Below are 16,193 nucleotides of genomic sequence, written 5' to 3'. Positions count from 1 at the left end.
AGTGTAGCTTGAGGCATGGTAGGATAAGATGACATGTGAAGTAAGGTTTTTCTCTGAATGGGTTCACTTGTCATAATCTTTCAGATGCCTTGATGCTTCACTTCCAAGAAACACAGCTGTTTTGGGGGCTTGGGATTTTTTTTCCCCCATGTCCAAAACTTCTAAACAGAATCTTGGTCACATTCCATCTCGCATTCCAAGACTGTACCAGAATGTTTACCTTTTACTGTCAGCATGCCATCCATTGATTTTTTTTTTTAAATTTTTTTTCCCTGATGTTACGTTATCTGCGTTGATGTCTTCAGACCTGGCTTGCTTGTGTTCATCTGGGTGCTGGTTTCTGGAGAAGTCAGTTTAGTCCAGTTAGAAAGGGAAAGGCAGCAATGACCCATTTCAGCGGCACTGGCCAAAGACACTATGTGAACTAAAAGTACTACAGTCAGATGTTGTAGCAGTTTCTGAAAGGTTCTTTATAGAGGCTTTTAAGTGTAAATGTTTATTTAACCAGATTGTTTGATAGTCTTATTTCAGCTTCAGTGTTTCAATACAGTGCTCTTTTCTTTTTCTCCCCTTTCTGTTGAATAAGCTAAAATGAACAGAGTGGTATGTTTTATTTTAGACTGCCCTGTATCTGGCAGGCTTGCTTTGATATCTTTGTCTCTTTTTCCATGAGATTGTGGAATTTTCATCCTGAAGTGTTTTACAAGTGGGGGGGGGGGGAGGAAGTGGGGGACTTAATTGATATCCTTAACACAAAAGGGAACTGCACCTTTAAAAGCAACAGTAAAGAAGTTGCTAGGTTGGAAAATGTAACTGTGGCAAGAGAATAGAGGTTAATGGATGTAAAACGGTGTCCTCCAGAAAAATGGAAATCCAATCTATGTGAAAAAGCATAAAATATAGCAGATTAAAAAAAGTGATGTGAATTAGGTTTAGGGGTTTTAATGTAAATTGGAAACATAAAAGGAAATAGAAAAGCAGCAGGGAATAGCTAAATTTAATGGATTTGTTTAAATACTTGTGAAGGCCAGAGGGAATAGGGGTGTGAGGGAGCTGAGTAGGATAGAAGCAAGTCAAGAAAAATAAAAGGCATTAAAGGAATTGGTCAATGAAATGTTGTGAGTGGCTGGAATATCTAAACAGGAGGTTCTGGCATGATGTAATGGACAAACAACAAGTTAGGAAGACCAGACCACCTCTTTTTTTCAGAGAACAAGAGTGGAAGTTAAACTGATATGAAAATTATCCAGCTTCATACTAAAGGGGCTAAAGCCTAGTGGAAGTCCTTGTTCAAATAATAGAATAACAGTAATGAAAAAAATGCTGTTGTAAATTGCAGAGATAAGGGGTAGCGATATGATAGCAACTCAGGTTTCTTGCTGCTCTGAAGAAAAAATCCGTCCTTAATCTGAAACAGTTTTTGAAGTCTGTCAAGCAAGTAATGGATTAAACTGTTCTATGTTATTTGGAAGAATGAATGTGAGGTTTTTGAGATACAAAATGCCAGCAGTAGGATGCAAGGCCCATAGAAATATCAGTACTTTAAAATTATTTTGAAGAAGGTAGAGGAACTCTGGAAAAACAGCATAAGTAAGTTTAAACAAAACACTTAGTAGAGACCTCTGCTAAATATAAAACCTGTAGAACAGTAGGGCTGGAAATTATATTATACCACCTCATGAATATCTTGAACTGCATTAAATATTTTGCAGGCTTAATAATTCATTAAAAAAGGATAAAAAGTAGAGGTAGTCTAAGGCAGGTGGTAGACAGTAATTTTCCTTTCACCAGAATTGGTTTAAAAAAGCGTGTTAGTAGTAAGAGGGTATGAAAAAGTGGTAGGAAGTAATGGTAGATTGGACATTGTGTTATCACTTCCGTTGATCCATTCATGTAAGACAGGAGTAAATGGAGTTCAGTGACATAGAAGAAGTTTTAAGTTGGGATAAACTGAATACTTTCTTGAAATATAATTAATGCTTAGTGTCATGAGGAGGCAAAAGCTAAAGGCATTAGAATTGAAAGAAATACGAGTGTGTTCCTGGATGTGTATAGAAACAGACCCTTGAGTGTTAAGGGTATGCCATAAGACTTAAGATATAGCTAGTCACCAGCTGCTGAAAGCTTCCTTATGATCTATAGTAATTATTTTCTCTTTTTTCTGTTTTCATTTGGTAGTTCAGACTGTTTGCCAGGCTCAGCAAGGGGATTCGTATGCTCTGTGAGAAACTAACTGGTTTGATACACACAGATTTTTTTTTTTTTTTTTAATAGTCTGGGCATGAAGTTGAGATTATGCATAAGTGATATGCTGATTTTAGAAGTAAGTATCCTGTGGCTAAACTTCCTGAATGTATTTGTCTCCAAAGAAGGCATTGTAAGCCTGCCAAATCTAGTGCTATGGTTATATTTGAAAGTTCACCTGTTGAGATATGAAAATGTCATTTTTGGCAAACCAACCACCTTTGGTGGCACACAAACAACAGCTTACCTTTAAGTGAAGTTGGGTAATAATGTTGTGATTAGTATTAAATTGTTGTGGTGTGTTTTTTGTCTGAAGCAGGATGAGATTGCCCCTTAAAAGGTGGAGGACTCCTTTGTATAGCTTCCACCTGATAGCCTCTTTAACTGCCTGTGTCTTCTTGTTTTACTTTTTTTGTGTTGTGAAATGATCAGAAAGGAAAATAGATGGTTTTGTGAATATGCTGTGTGCTGGATTCAAGAGCTTTTGGTAGGAGAGATGCCGGGTGTAAACGGGTGAGGGAGGCAAAGTGAGTGTCATCAGGCTTTAAATAAAGTTCTTGCATTTTTTTGGCTTGGTGCAGCTGATGCAGCAATATTATGTGACTCTTTCAGTTGCTGATGTCCAAAGCTAGTATGAAACCAGTAGAATTTTGACTTACAGTTATTTTGTGCTTTTGCACACCCATCTTCTATAATGCTGAGTCACAGCAACTAGTAAATTTGTTGAAGGAAAATTTGTCATCAGGGGAGGCATGAGGTAGGTTTTGTTTCAGTGCCTTCTGGCATTCACAACCCCAAACAAAAGTTACTTGAAACTACAGAATCAGCTTAATTAATAATTTACTTTATTTTTAACCTTATTTGTTTTAAAGTGTCTGGGATTTCTTATTTTCATGACATGAAATGCTTGAAAGATGCACTCTCGTTCTCCTGTAAAGAATGTTTAAGGCATGTTAGGATGTTAGATATGTTATGATGATTTTTTTCCTGACAGATGATGGCTGTCAAACAACATAAATGAATGTTGTTTTTCAAATGGTTCAATTTTTAGATATGACCGTACAAAAAATACATCGTGGGTCAGCTCATTCTGCAAGCTCAGGGAAGATGTGCTGAAATGTTAGTCAAAATACAAATGAATCTCTGCTTTGAAAGAAAAACAAATTGCATTTTAGTTGGCAAACAGGAATAATCACATTTGTTATTTTGTGTAGATGGGCATGTTAAAGTGAAGTTGTTTTTTTTTTTAGTGTTAGTATAATCCTATGAGGCTGAGAAGTTTAATTCTTCATTGCTAGCTGCTTTGTTTTATGACTTGTGGGAACTTTTTCGTTTCAGGTTGATTTTGGGCTTGTGGGCTTATAGAAATCAGGGTAGTTTTGTGTGTTTTTTTATTATTATTTAAACAGGTTTATTGCACTGCAATGACTTCGAATGCCGTAAAGAAATTTTGTGTTTGTAACTCAGATCAGAAAGGCTCTGTTAATGAATTTGTTTTCCTTATAAGTTGACCTGGCTTTGAGAATTGGTGTTTTTTTTTTTCTCTCTTGCTCAAGTTAAAAGCTTTCTGGAACTTTGAAAGATACACCTCAACTCAAAATGGACCTTTTGAAAAAAAAATAAAACTCAGTCAGTCTTGGAAGTACCTTTGCGATAGTGTAAATGTGCAGTGAAGTGCTAGATATACAGTGTATAGTCTTTATTGATTTTTATTTTTTCCTTTTTTTTCCTGGTTTGGTAAAACTGTTTTCCAATAAACCCTGTAAATGCATTACTACTAAATCTTTTCACTGGTGCTTCTTCAAAAAAACCCCAAAACCAACCCATAATTCTTAAACTTTTAAAGATTAAGTGCCCAGTTGTATGGCTGTCAGTGCACCGAACTGGTAGTACAGGATGATGTGCCAGATCAGTTTTTGAGACAGCATCAAGTAATTTTAATTTTAGTGGGCTTTTTTTTTTTTCCTCCAGCCAGAAATATGCTTCCTTGGGTTTGTTAGTTTTGTGTTTTCTAGTATGAAAAAAACATTGGTACCTGGCCAGCGGATGTTGGCCTGACTTCACAGAATCACAGAATGGTAGGGGTTGGAAGGGACCTCTGTGGGTCATCTAGTCCAACCCTCCTGCTAAAGCAGGGTCACCTACAGTAGGCTGTAGAGGACCTTGTCCAAGTGGGTCTTGAATATCTCCAGAGAAGGAGACTCCACAGCCTCCCTGGGCAACCTGTTCCAGTGCTCCATCACCCTCAGAGGGAAGAAATTCTTCCTCATGTTCAGATGGAACTTCCTGTGCTTCAGTTTGTGCCCATTGTCCTGTCGCTGGGCACTACTAAAAGAGCTTGGCCTCATCCTCCTGACACCCACCCTTCAGATATTTGTAAGTATATATTAGGTCCCCTCTCAGCCTTCTCTTCTTCAGGCTAAACAAGCCCAGCTCCCTCAGCCTTTCCTCGTAGGAGAGATGCTCCAGTCCCCTCATCATCCTCGTAGCCCTCTGCTGGACTCTCTCCAGTATCTCTTCATCTTTCTTGAAGTGGGGAGTGCAGAACTGGACACAATACTCCAGATGAGGCCTCACTAGGGCAGTGTAGAGGGGAAGGAGAACCTCCCTCCACCTGCTGGCCACAGTCCTCCTAATGCACCCCAGAATGCCATTGGCCTTCTTGGCAGCCAGGGCACACTGCTGGCTCATGGTCAACCTGTCGTCCACCAGGACACCCAGGTCCCTCACCGCAGAGCTGCTCTCCAGCAGGTCCACCCCAAGCCTGTACTGATGCATGGGGTTGTTCCTCCCCAGGTGCAGGACCCTGCATTTGGCTTTGTTGAACCTCATCAGGTTCCTCTCTGCCCAACTTTCCAGCCTGTCCAGGTCACGCTGAATGGCAGCACAGCCTTCTGGTGTATCTACCACTCCTCCCAGTTTGGTATCATCAGCAAACTTGCTGAGGGTACATTCTAACTCTTCATCCAGGCCACTGATGAAGAAGTTAAACAAGACTGGGCCCAGTCCTGACCCCTGAGGGACACCACTAGTTACCGGCCTCCAACTAGACTCAGCACCGCTGATGACAACCCTCTGAGTTCTGCCATTCAGCCAGTTCTCAATCAGTCTCACTGACCACTCCTCTAGCCCACACTTCGTGAGCTTCCCTAGGAGGAGATCATGGGAGACCATGTCGAAAGCCTTGCTGAAGTCTAGGTAGACAACATCGACGGCTCTCCCTTCATCTACCCAGCCAGTCATGTCATTGTAGAAAGCTATCAGATTGGACTTCAGACATGTGTGTTAAAAATCCCTAATTCTTGTGAGCACAGAAGATCTTTCTGAACATTACCTGGGACTATAATCAATTGGCCCTTGGAGATTAGTAATTTTGAAAAAAAAACTTTTGATATTGTTTATTTTTATTTTAAACACATTTTCTGCCCCGCTTTTTTGTGGAAGATGAGGAGATCATGTTGTTGAAATGTGATATCCCAACAAACCTGATACCAGGTGTCCTCAGCATTGTTCAGATAATGCAGTCTGTTATCTTTTCTCCTTTTGTTTGCTTTAAAGCATGTCTTTTATATTAGAAAACCAGTCAATATTGAACTTTTTCATTAATTTATACTTTCATGTTCCGTATTGTGTAAAATTGTATGTCTTTTCAGACCTTGTATTGATTGACAGAAGTTTTAAGATGGGCCATGTTTTGGGCAAGTCGAACTTGCAAAATGGCCAAAGAGCTAGAACATGCTGAATTTGCCATAGATTAAGTGGATTAATACTTGCTTTGCTGTTTCACATGTTTATAAAAGTGCTAGAACAGAAACAATCCTCAATTAAGGCCTGCGACTCGGCATGAAAAAAAAAAGACTAGGAAGCCTGCATAAGAAAACATTTTTGAAAGATGCAGAGATGGGAAGTGATTCCATGAAGTCCCCTTGCTATTTCCAGTTTTTGACAGAAGAACCCGGAAGTCTGAACCCTGTTTCAGGACTATCAGTTTTTAGCTGCAAATGTTACATTGCGTTTGAATCTTCTGGCTTTTTGGATAGCAGAAGCCTGTGGTGGTTCTGTGTGATGGTTGTCCTGGGAGCGTGGGTCCCTGCTATTGTGCGTGAACTGAAGTCTCTTATTCCTGCTGGTGAATAGCACTTGTGCCTGCTGCTGCAGCTTTCCCCAGACAGGGAAAATGAAATTCACATGATCATTTTGTTTCCTTGTTAGTGCTAGGTTTTGGTGTATTATCAGCAAAACTTACTCTGCAGGTCTTTAGAAATACTGTGACTTCTAATTGTATAGTACCTGTGAGACATGTTTCCCAATCCCATTTTAGAGCTAGAGAAAGTTGAGCAAAGACTTTAGGAATGGACTTGTGTTGTGCTTGAACAATAGCTTTTTGTAGTTGAGATGGTTAAATGTCCTTTCCTCTAGATGAGCTGAGCTTTACAAGAGTCTGTAGACATTGGAAATTAGAAAGTAACACCCCTGTCCCTCAGGTGATACGAGTGTCTCTACTGATTGGCATTCCCAGAGACCACTATAATCCAGTATGCTTTGTCAAGTAATTTTGCAAAAGAAGCAGATACAGCTTTGCCAAAATATGTATCTGATTGAGCCAGTTTTTCAGACAACAGGAAGTGTCAGTGAAGAGAGAAGTCAGTCTGCTGATGCCCTCTATTTTCTTTTTTCCTCAGATAACCCTGTCAACAGTGTAGAGACTTGGTGGATGTGTTTTCATCTCTCTAGGATGATGGCAGATGTAGGATGTTGCTATAGAATTTTTTTCCAGGAAATAGCATTAATCCTAGGTGATATTTTTATCATTCTATGCCATATATTATTCATAGTTTTATCATGAAGACTTTACATTGTCTGTCCCCTGCAAGAAAGCTGACCGTTTATTTCACAAGATATAAATACCTCTGTTAGCATCCTGAACCTGTTGCCTTAGAATTGTCAAAAAGCAAATTAGAAGGACTTTGCAAAATCTACCCTTCACGGGGAAAAAAACCAAACATGTTTGTGGCCAAAATGTTGGATTTGTAGGGAGTGTGTTGATGAGAGTAATGAATGATCAAGTGCTGCTTTCAGGGTAGTTTTAAAAATTGAATGGGTTTTCTCGTCTCTCACAAAGATTGTCAGAAGGTGATACATCCTATAATCAGAGGTCAGTGAATTGCTCAAACATCTGTCCAGGCTGTGCTGTAGGTCTTTGGCATGATGTCAAGAAGCATGATTGTGAGGAAGCTCTAATTCTCTAGGAGGTCTAGAGTCCTATGGAAGAGTCAACAAACAAACATTTGCTTGGAATTAAAGATTTTGTAGTGTAGCTGAACAATTTCTTGCATTGAATAATTCCAGCTTCTCTCACGTCTTGGAGTTCCATCTCGACAGTGACGCTTCCAACACGGTTTGTCCTTTCAGAGACGACAGTGCCTCGTATTTTTTCACTGTCTCTCTGGCAGCAATTTAAAGGAGACACAGCAGATCGACAGTACAGTAGAGCTTGCAAGTATGCCTCCAGTGAGTCCTTTCCTGCTGACAAGTGCCTCTGTTAGTTAGGAGTAGACTGGTAATATGTTAGCTCATGGATCTTCAGCAGAACTTTTCTATCACTTACACCATTTCTCTTCAACCTCCTTGTTTGCCTTCATTTTCACATCTTCCTTTTCTGATATATTTCCAGTGGAAAGTACAATTTCATGTATAGGTTTACACTTCTGAAATAGATTTTTTTTTTTCTTATTCTCACTCCTAATTCCAAAGAAGGAAAGTTTGTCTCTAACAGTGTTTAATATCAATAATGTATGTGGTAATCTTAGTTTCAGTCATCTTGGTTATATATACTACTATGCAGGTCTTGTTTTGTAAGGCCTTTATTTTTACATTGGGATACTGCTGATGTGTGGAATATCCAAGAGTATTAGTCACATGGCACTCCTTCTAGCAAAGCCCATAAGTCTAGTGACAGTGATACCTGATTTAAGAAGGCAGGGAGTTAATTTTTGTTCCTATCCACATGATTGCTTGGGACAATATAGGTCATCGCAGTGAGTGACTCTGCATTTCCCGGTGCCTCTGAATTTCTTTGCCTTGACGAGCAAGGAGAAATGCAGTACTTTTCCTTTCTCCTAGAAATGTGTGCTTAGAACACATCCACATTTGGTAGGATACTTGTCTTGATCAGCGAAAAATTTGGGGATCACCATTTCCTTTGTGAAATGTGGACATTCAGGAATAGATGGTGGTTTTACTAAAAATATTTTTTTCATGGCAGCCAAACTGAGGAGGTGAAAGTGTCATATGTGGTTTGAGTGGTGTTGCACAAAAAACCAAAGAATGCACCATGAAAACTCCTCACTGGGTTGCCAGAGATATTTATCTATGGACGGGAGTATCAAAAAATGAGGAAAATATTATGCTATCTTTAGGAAAGAAAAGATGGGTAGAACATTTCCATGACAACCACCACAGATTTTCACCAGTAGCATTATTTTTGATAGTGCAGAGAAGATCCGGGACTTACTATTTGCTGTGAAGAAATTGCCATGGTTGAATTTGAAGTGACCTTTGAAAGATTCTCAGTTAAGCCACAACAAAGATGCAGAAGATGAGTAAGAGGAAATTTGAAGTTGTTTTGCCACTGTTGTTTAGTCTAGGGGAAAGCCTATATCCCAAAAACTGGGAAAGGAGAATTATAGAAAACAGTCCTTGGATGACTGTAACAACTAATGTAGGATTATTTTATTTTCAGTCTTAAAAAATTATTTGTCTGCTCACACTGGATTGGTCTAAAGATACTAGCAGTAGGTATAGGCTAGATGAAATCTTTGTTGTGGTCATTGAATTTTGCACCAGTAGTCAGGGAACCAGTAAAAGAATGATGAAGAATGATATGATTTTAGGAGATGTTGAGGATATTACAAAAGCTGCTTTTAGAAAATAACTTTGGATTTAATAGTTACACAGGTTGGTTGGCTGCATATCCACTTTATGTACCTGCCTGTGTGTTCTGATTTTGTTTGTGTACTATCAGTGAAGGACTACTATGAAATAAATTCTTGAACTTGTTACTGGTTGAATTTTGTAACTTCTCAGTGGTGAAGGGAGCTTAGTTTTTTCCACGTTTAATAGAAGAAACTTTGTCTTTCTAGTCTTTTGGTGGTAGTAATTTGTAGGAAGGCTTTACTCCCAGTGTACACAATGCACTATTTTGATAAGATTTTAAGTGTATGGATTACTCGGAAAATAGAAGAGGGGGTTTGTCAGCAATACGAGATGTCTTGAAAGTCAGAGATGAGCATAGCCAAAAGTTACAGCTTAAGCTTTTAAAGGGTGTTATAAATAGAAGAGAATTTGTAAGTAATAAAAAAAAAAATGTGAGGGGTTGAGGTAGTCAGAGGATTCAAATAAGAAACAGGTAAATGTTGTGCCTGTATTTTCAATAAATGAAACGATGATATAAAACATTATGGGAGAGGGCAAATAAAGTTCAGAGAGGAATATGAAAATTTACTTGTGACTTTTGAGAAATAAATTAATATGCAAGTTGGGAGATGAGGGGAAACTAGAAGAATAAGTACAATGAGGAAGAATATGCTAAGGAAACTTGCTGATGATGAAGTTGGTTGATGTCATTGGCATTTAGAAACATTGGACTGTTGTAAGGAGGGGCTGCATAGTGGAAATGAGGTGAAATTGTGTAACAAGAAAGAAAGATGTTTGCTGTCAAGGATTTCTTTAAACTAAACTTTCAGGGATTGAAAGTGAAGGTGTGAAATGATTACAGGAGCTACTGAAGTCCCAAATAAGAGCAAATGTGATTTTGTAAGTTGGAGAAAAAGTGTTTCAGATAACAATGGAGAATTATTAACAATGTCACAGGAGGCCTGAGATCTTGTCTGGGCTGTTGTGTATGCCTGTGTTTGTTCATGCTCGAGGGCAGATTGACTAGAGTGGTTGCAAAGCCGTTTTCCTGTTAGGCATGTCCTTTTAGCTCATGGTTGTCTGTCTGGTGTTTGAGTTCATTTTCTTAATTCTAAAATATATCAAATATTTCTTTCAAAATGTTTTAGAAACAAAAGAAAAGAGTGTTTGCTAGCCAGTTAAAATCCAAGGCTTCCCCAAATATTTTGTATGTTTAATATGCAGGTACTAGTCACTTAAACTAAAATGGGAAGAGAGTGTTATGGCCAAGCATATTGCAAGAAACATGAATACTTGTGACTTTAAAGAAATAAATTAATACGCAAGTTGGGAGATGAGGGGAAACTAGAAGAATAAGTACACCTAAACACAGGAAGAATAGCGTCTCTGAACTATTAAGAATGATATAGGGATCTTCTGGTGTTCTGAGACTTATCTTTTTGTAGGAACTTCATTCAAAATAAGCCATTTCAGGGAGAGCCTTTTCAGCAGAATTAGGCTGCTGAGTTACTTTCCTATATACTCGGGTTTTAATGCTGCATTCAGTGCGATCTATGACTAATCTTGAACACAATAGTTTTACGTCCCTTAACAGTTTTTTAAATCTCAGTTGGCAGAATACAGTAATGCTTGAAGTGATGCCCGAAATGTCTTCTGTGAAAGTCAGTTCTGATCATCAGAATTCTTATGAAGAGTTGTCCAGTAGCAGCAACTTAAAAATAGGCTCTAATAAGCACACTTGAGTATCCTCTTTTTTTTCTTTTTTTTTGAGTCTCTTAAAACTCTGTATTATCTGAAAGAAGAGGAGGTTAGAGTAGACTTGCTTATACGTTTGATGTATTTTAAATAGGAAACCGAAGCTGTTGAGAGTCTGTGTACACTCATGTTGCTCCATTTTAAAGTAAAAAGTGCACAGGAGATCATTTATCAGCTGGTGATTCTGTGCTTATGGAATTTGAGGTAGGTAGTGTATTTAATACATCACGTTAGGGCATTTTGAAACAGACCTTTAAAAGCCTTGTAGAATAACTTTTTATATTGCATAGTTTCCTAAATTTTTTATTACAGAGTTGGAGGCATTTACAACATATTGGAGATTCAGTGTCTGTATGAAGATACATGGAAATACTGAGATGTCTAGAATTTGGTTCCCAACCTTTTTTGGATTTAAAGGAACGAAGTAGCAGCAGAATGGAGAACTGAGAGGAGAGACCTGATCCACAGCCCATTGACTGAAGGGAGGCGTAGTCTTTCCACACAGTTTTATAGCTATTGTTTCATGCTAAGTAACTTCAAAGTGCAATATTGTACATGGGAAAATCATCATGGGTAGATAGAAATGATGATCCACTGAGTTACATAAGACAGACAGTACTTGGAAATTATAGACTGAAAAAAGGCCCTTCTGCATAAACAGTGGCTGGAGTAGAGGCTGGGGGTGGGGAGGAGGGGAAGAAAAGCACTGCTTTCTTTGCAGGAGCGAGCATTTTCAGTGGTTAAATCATTCTCACCCAAAATTTCACTCTCCATTTCACTTTTCTTGCAGGTCTTGTATTGTCTGGATAGAAGGAACACATGAGTTGTGTTGAGTTGACTTAAAGTGTGGATTTGGAGTGCATAAAAGGCCCTGTACTGACCTGCAAAGTGAATCAAGCTAAAAAGCAGCTAAGACCCCTTCACTTTTGTGTGAAGATGGGAATATGATTAGTATGGCTAATTTCCTGTATGGAACAATGTTAAGATTTATTAGTGCAGCTTTCTTTTTAGCCCAGTCTGTATCCTCTGCCTTATGGATCTCAGTTCTTTCTTAATAAAATACTGAACTTATTCATGCCTAGCAGCCTCAGTGAGTAAAATAAGGTTGTTGATCTCATGTAAAGAACTGGCACGCTGGAGTGACAGTTCTGTGAAATTTAGCTTTATGCCTTCTAAATTACTGGAAATTAGGTGACAGGATGTAGGGGAGCAGTGGCTGGAGGTGCATGGCTAAAGAGATTAAGAGATGGAGACAGAATATAAAATTATGTGTTGTTGAAGAGTAATTGTTTCATGACTTCTCTTTTTGATTGCATTGTAAAGGAATCATGACGACCTCAGGAAAAGAGAATTTCCGACTGAAGAGCTACAAGAACAAATCTCTAAACCCTGATGAGATGCGTCGCAGGCGGGAAGAAGAGGGTCTTCAGCTACGGAAGCAAAAAAGAGAGGAACAGGTACTATACTACAGTTGTGATAACTGTAATCAGGCCTTAAACAGTCTTGTCTTGCACTGTGTCTAGCTCTTTGCTTCTCCCAAGCCCCTTCTTAGTTGTTCCTGCCCTGCCAGATTCATACATAGTCAGTCTGAAATTGGAGTCACTTGCAGACTTCATTGCCTCTTCTGCAGGTGGTAGAGGATTTAAAGTGAATGCTCCTCATTCAGTGAACATCTGACATGGCTTGATGCTGGAGTCTTTTGTTTCCTGAACTCAACAGGCCGAGCAGCACCCCCAGACCCATCTTGTCCTTGCTAGTGTTTCTTCCAATGAGACAGCTGGATTAAAGGGAGCTGTAGCCTCTCTAGCTCTCCTTGTGACATCTGAAACTGGATACCATCTTTAAGTGATAGCAATCAAATTCTGTTCATCCCAATAAAATTTCTTTAGACCAATTCCATGTGATCATCCTCCAAAGTCCTCTCTGCCATAGTAACTCGATTACCCCAGCCTCTGCAGGTGTTCTACAGAAATCTGTTATACACAACAATTCTTCAGGTCTTTGAGCCCCAGCATACTCTGCCACCCAGTTGCAAGAAAGCAGTTGTGTGGAAGCTAGAGATAGCTCATAGATGGAGGGGGACAGTGAAGAAGAGGAGGGAGTATCAGTGAGGATTTTCCAGAAGTGTTGGCAACCAGTATTCTAGCTCATTGTTGTTTTCATTTACTCTGTGACTAAACTTCCTCCATTTACTGTCTGGAGGAGTCCTGCAGCCAGTATACTAGCTTCTTTCAGGTGATAGCATATGTGATTTTTATTGCAGCCTAACATGACATGCTCTGTATATATTTGCTTTATAATATATCTTAAATGCTTTCTCTCTTTAGTTATTTAAACGCCGAAATGTTGCAACAGCTGAGGAAGAAGCGGAGGAGGAAGTGATGTCAGACGGCGGCTTCCATGAGGCTCAGATGAACAACATGGAGATGACTTCTGTAAGTGATGAGAAAGCAACACAGTGTTCAAACTGAGCAGGCCTCTCGTGCAGTGACTTCAGGGCAATGGAATTCCAGAAAAAAGTGGACAACAGAATTCAAAGAGCTTACGGACAGCTCTTGAACACCTGTCTTGGTGATCTGCCCTGAAAGAGGTTGCAAGCAGAGCAAAATGTTACAGCTAGAGTGAGTGGTTGCTCAGTGGATATGCTTTCCAGAAAATTCAATAGAATGTCATTGTTCCACACAGTCTGATTACATCCTGGTTTTGATGTTTGATCACCATGATGGGTGATTTTATCAACTGTTGCCCAGAGTTGTTGGGGTTTTTCAATCTGAAATTCTTAATATTTGAAACCAGGCAATGTGTTACTGCAATTCACAAAGTAAAAAGGGGCTCAGTGGAGATTTTTGTTAGTGAACTTTGAAGTGGCACCATTTTTAGCCAGGGTGTTGAAAACACAGCTAGACATAGCTTATCTATCTACATGTGCCCTTAAACTCCTTTCCAAACTGGTATTTCATCGTACAGAGAAAACCTCTAGCAGAAATTAGATTTTTCTGCTTTCTCCCTTTTTATTTACCACAGGCTGGAAAGAAAAATTGTAAGGGATTCAGGCTGTAACAGAGAGGTGTAAGGAAAGTACAATCCTCACTTAAAAGTCTGACCACTGATCTTCACGCTTGTGTCTGTGTTCAGAGCATGGAAATGATGTTTTCATAGAAATCAGGCTGGGCTTGGTTTCTGTTGGTGGTTATGCCAACTTTGAAAAGTTACTGAGAAACAGAGAAATGCCTATAAGCAATGTGGTAGGTCACTAGTAGAATATAGAGTTCTACTCTTCAAGATAGTCTTGAAACATCAGGAAAGCCTAAATACCATTTAACCATTTGTGTGGAAGCTTATCTGAAATTATTAGATGGTTAAAAAGTAAGGCAAGGAGCCTATCTGATTGAGATAGGTACCACTGTTATACAGTTTACTGGTTTAGGTATCATTAATTTCCGAGTCTTAAAAGTTGGAGCTGTTAGACAGCTGTTACAGACAAAGCTTAAGTATTTTCAGCGCTGTGGTCTGTCTCGCTGTCTATCTAAGGGTTTGGATCAGTCCTATCTAAGGATTTAGATCAGAAGAAGTAGAAGAAAAATATCTGACTTCCCTTATGCTTCTTTACGTGGATTTACGTGCATGACTAACAGAATGTCAGATTTTACCTGGCATAAGAAAGGTTGCTGATTTAATATAGCCATTTTAGTGGAAACTGTCAGTATTACGGAAAATTTAATGCTCTGATTAGAATGACAAGCATTAGGTTTGTCAGCTCTGCTAAAAATGACAGGTCTTGTATGTTTTGGTGTAAGAGACTGACTCAAAATGTACATGTTGCAGAAATCTAAATAGCATAATCAAAATGGACCTCTTGCATAACAGTAATTGCTATTCTAATTTAAACTACCTTTTGTTGAAGCTAACAATTTTATATTTGTTTTAGAGGAGGGGAGATAGAGGAAAAGGGAGACAATACTGATGAGATGTTCTGAAGAGTAATTTTCTTGCCATTGCTTAAATAAAACTTGAATTTTGGCTTTTCGAGAAGAAAAACTACACTTCAGAATGATGCTGCTTATGTAGATGTACATATATGATGACTCATTTGTTGTCCATACTGGTCTTATCTAGGTTTTTAGTCAACAAGAGATAAAATTGATACCAGTTTAGCAAATGCTGTATCCTTTTACCACTAATCACAGATTTTCTTCTCCCTCTTGCTCTCTATTACTCTCATTCTGTCTCCCTCACCTGAATTCTAGAGTGCAGTCATCACCTCTGATATGATCGAGATGATTTTCTCCAATAGTCCAGAACAGCAGCTTTCAGCCACCCAGAAATTCAGAAAGCTTCTTTCTAAAGGTAAGGGCTGAAATTACTTGGAGCAAAATGTAGAAGCCTCCCTGGCATACATTTTTACTTTGACAGCAATAAAGATTGAGTTTCATACAGAAATTCCTGGGTGAAGCTCTGTTTTGGAAAATGTCAGCTAGGTGTATGTCATAGTCACGTCTGTTCTTGAAATGTGTAAAACTACTAAATGATCCAGATGTGATCTCTTCTCTAATGTAAGTATTGTAGACAGTGTCTCTACTACTCAAACACTCTGTTTTACAGAAACTGGGCTCTGCGTGCATGTCACGGTGACTGCAGAGCCACTACTGTGAAGGTGGTCTGCTTAAATTACTGACTGCCTTAGTGTTTTGAATCTTACTACCTGGTTACCTCAGAAGTTTGCTTTTGGTGGTGTGTATGAATCCCTTGCCTTTTAGTGTAGGTAAAGCAGTATTGCAGAGAAAGAATAGATTTTCAAAAAAGAGGAGTTGATATGTCATTGAATATTGTTTTGATGCTGTAACTTGAAAATTTCCCGACAAGGAAATGAGTGTATCTAACTTTGCTTTTTATTTCAAATAGAACCAAATCCCCCAATAGACGAAGTCATAAGCACACCAGGAGTGGTGGCCAGGTTTGTGGAGTTCCTCAAACGAAAAGAAAACTGTACATTACAGGTATACAAATATAAATATATTTATGTTCCTGTATTATGAAGGTATTTGGTGATGCAAATTAGGTAGAAAATAATCAGTGATTTGCTTAATTAGCTCTACTTCCTCTCTTTTTCTTCACTTAGGATAAAAAAAGCTATTTTATCTTTAGGATTTCTTGCAAAACCTCTGATGGGAACGAGAGAGAGAGAGAGAGAGGGAGATGTCAGAGTTGTGTTGTGATGGCCAGGATGGGGTCTTTACACTTTCTCTTGTAACAAAAACAGAGTTTGAAATTTGTACCTC

At 38.8% G+C, this 16,193-nt stretch overlaps 1 protein-coding gene across 1 annotated transcript in view; it reads left to right on the top strand.

The window, feature by feature from the left end:
* KPNA1 (karyopherin subunit alpha 1) overlaps window positions 1-16,193 on the top strand; it is a 55,248-nt gene that overhangs the window by 1,621 nt on the left and 37,434 nt on the right. Inside the window, exons 2-5 of the mRNA XM_075437905.1 lie at window positions 12,238-12,371; window positions 13,242-13,349; window positions 15,162-15,261; window positions 15,817-15,911. Coding sequence (XP_075294020.1) covers window positions 12,243-12,371; window positions 13,242-13,349; window positions 15,162-15,261; window positions 15,817-15,911 — 432 coding nt within the window. The 5' untranslated portion in view covers window positions 12,238-12,242. The remainder of the gene's footprint in view (window positions 1-12,237; window positions 12,372-13,241; window positions 13,350-15,161; window positions 15,262-15,816; window positions 15,912-16,193) is intronic.

The sequence above is a fragment of the Opisthocomus hoazin genome, chromosome 1, assembly GCF_030867145.1.
Source record: "Opisthocomus hoazin isolate bOpiHoa1 chromosome 1, bOpiHoa1.hap1, whole genome shotgun sequence".
Classification (NCBI taxonomy): Eukaryota; Metazoa; Chordata; class Aves; order Opisthocomiformes; family Opisthocomidae; genus Opisthocomus; species Opisthocomus hoazin.
Note: the sequence above shows the minus strand (reverse complement) of the source record. Positions and strands in the feature narration are given on the sequence as shown.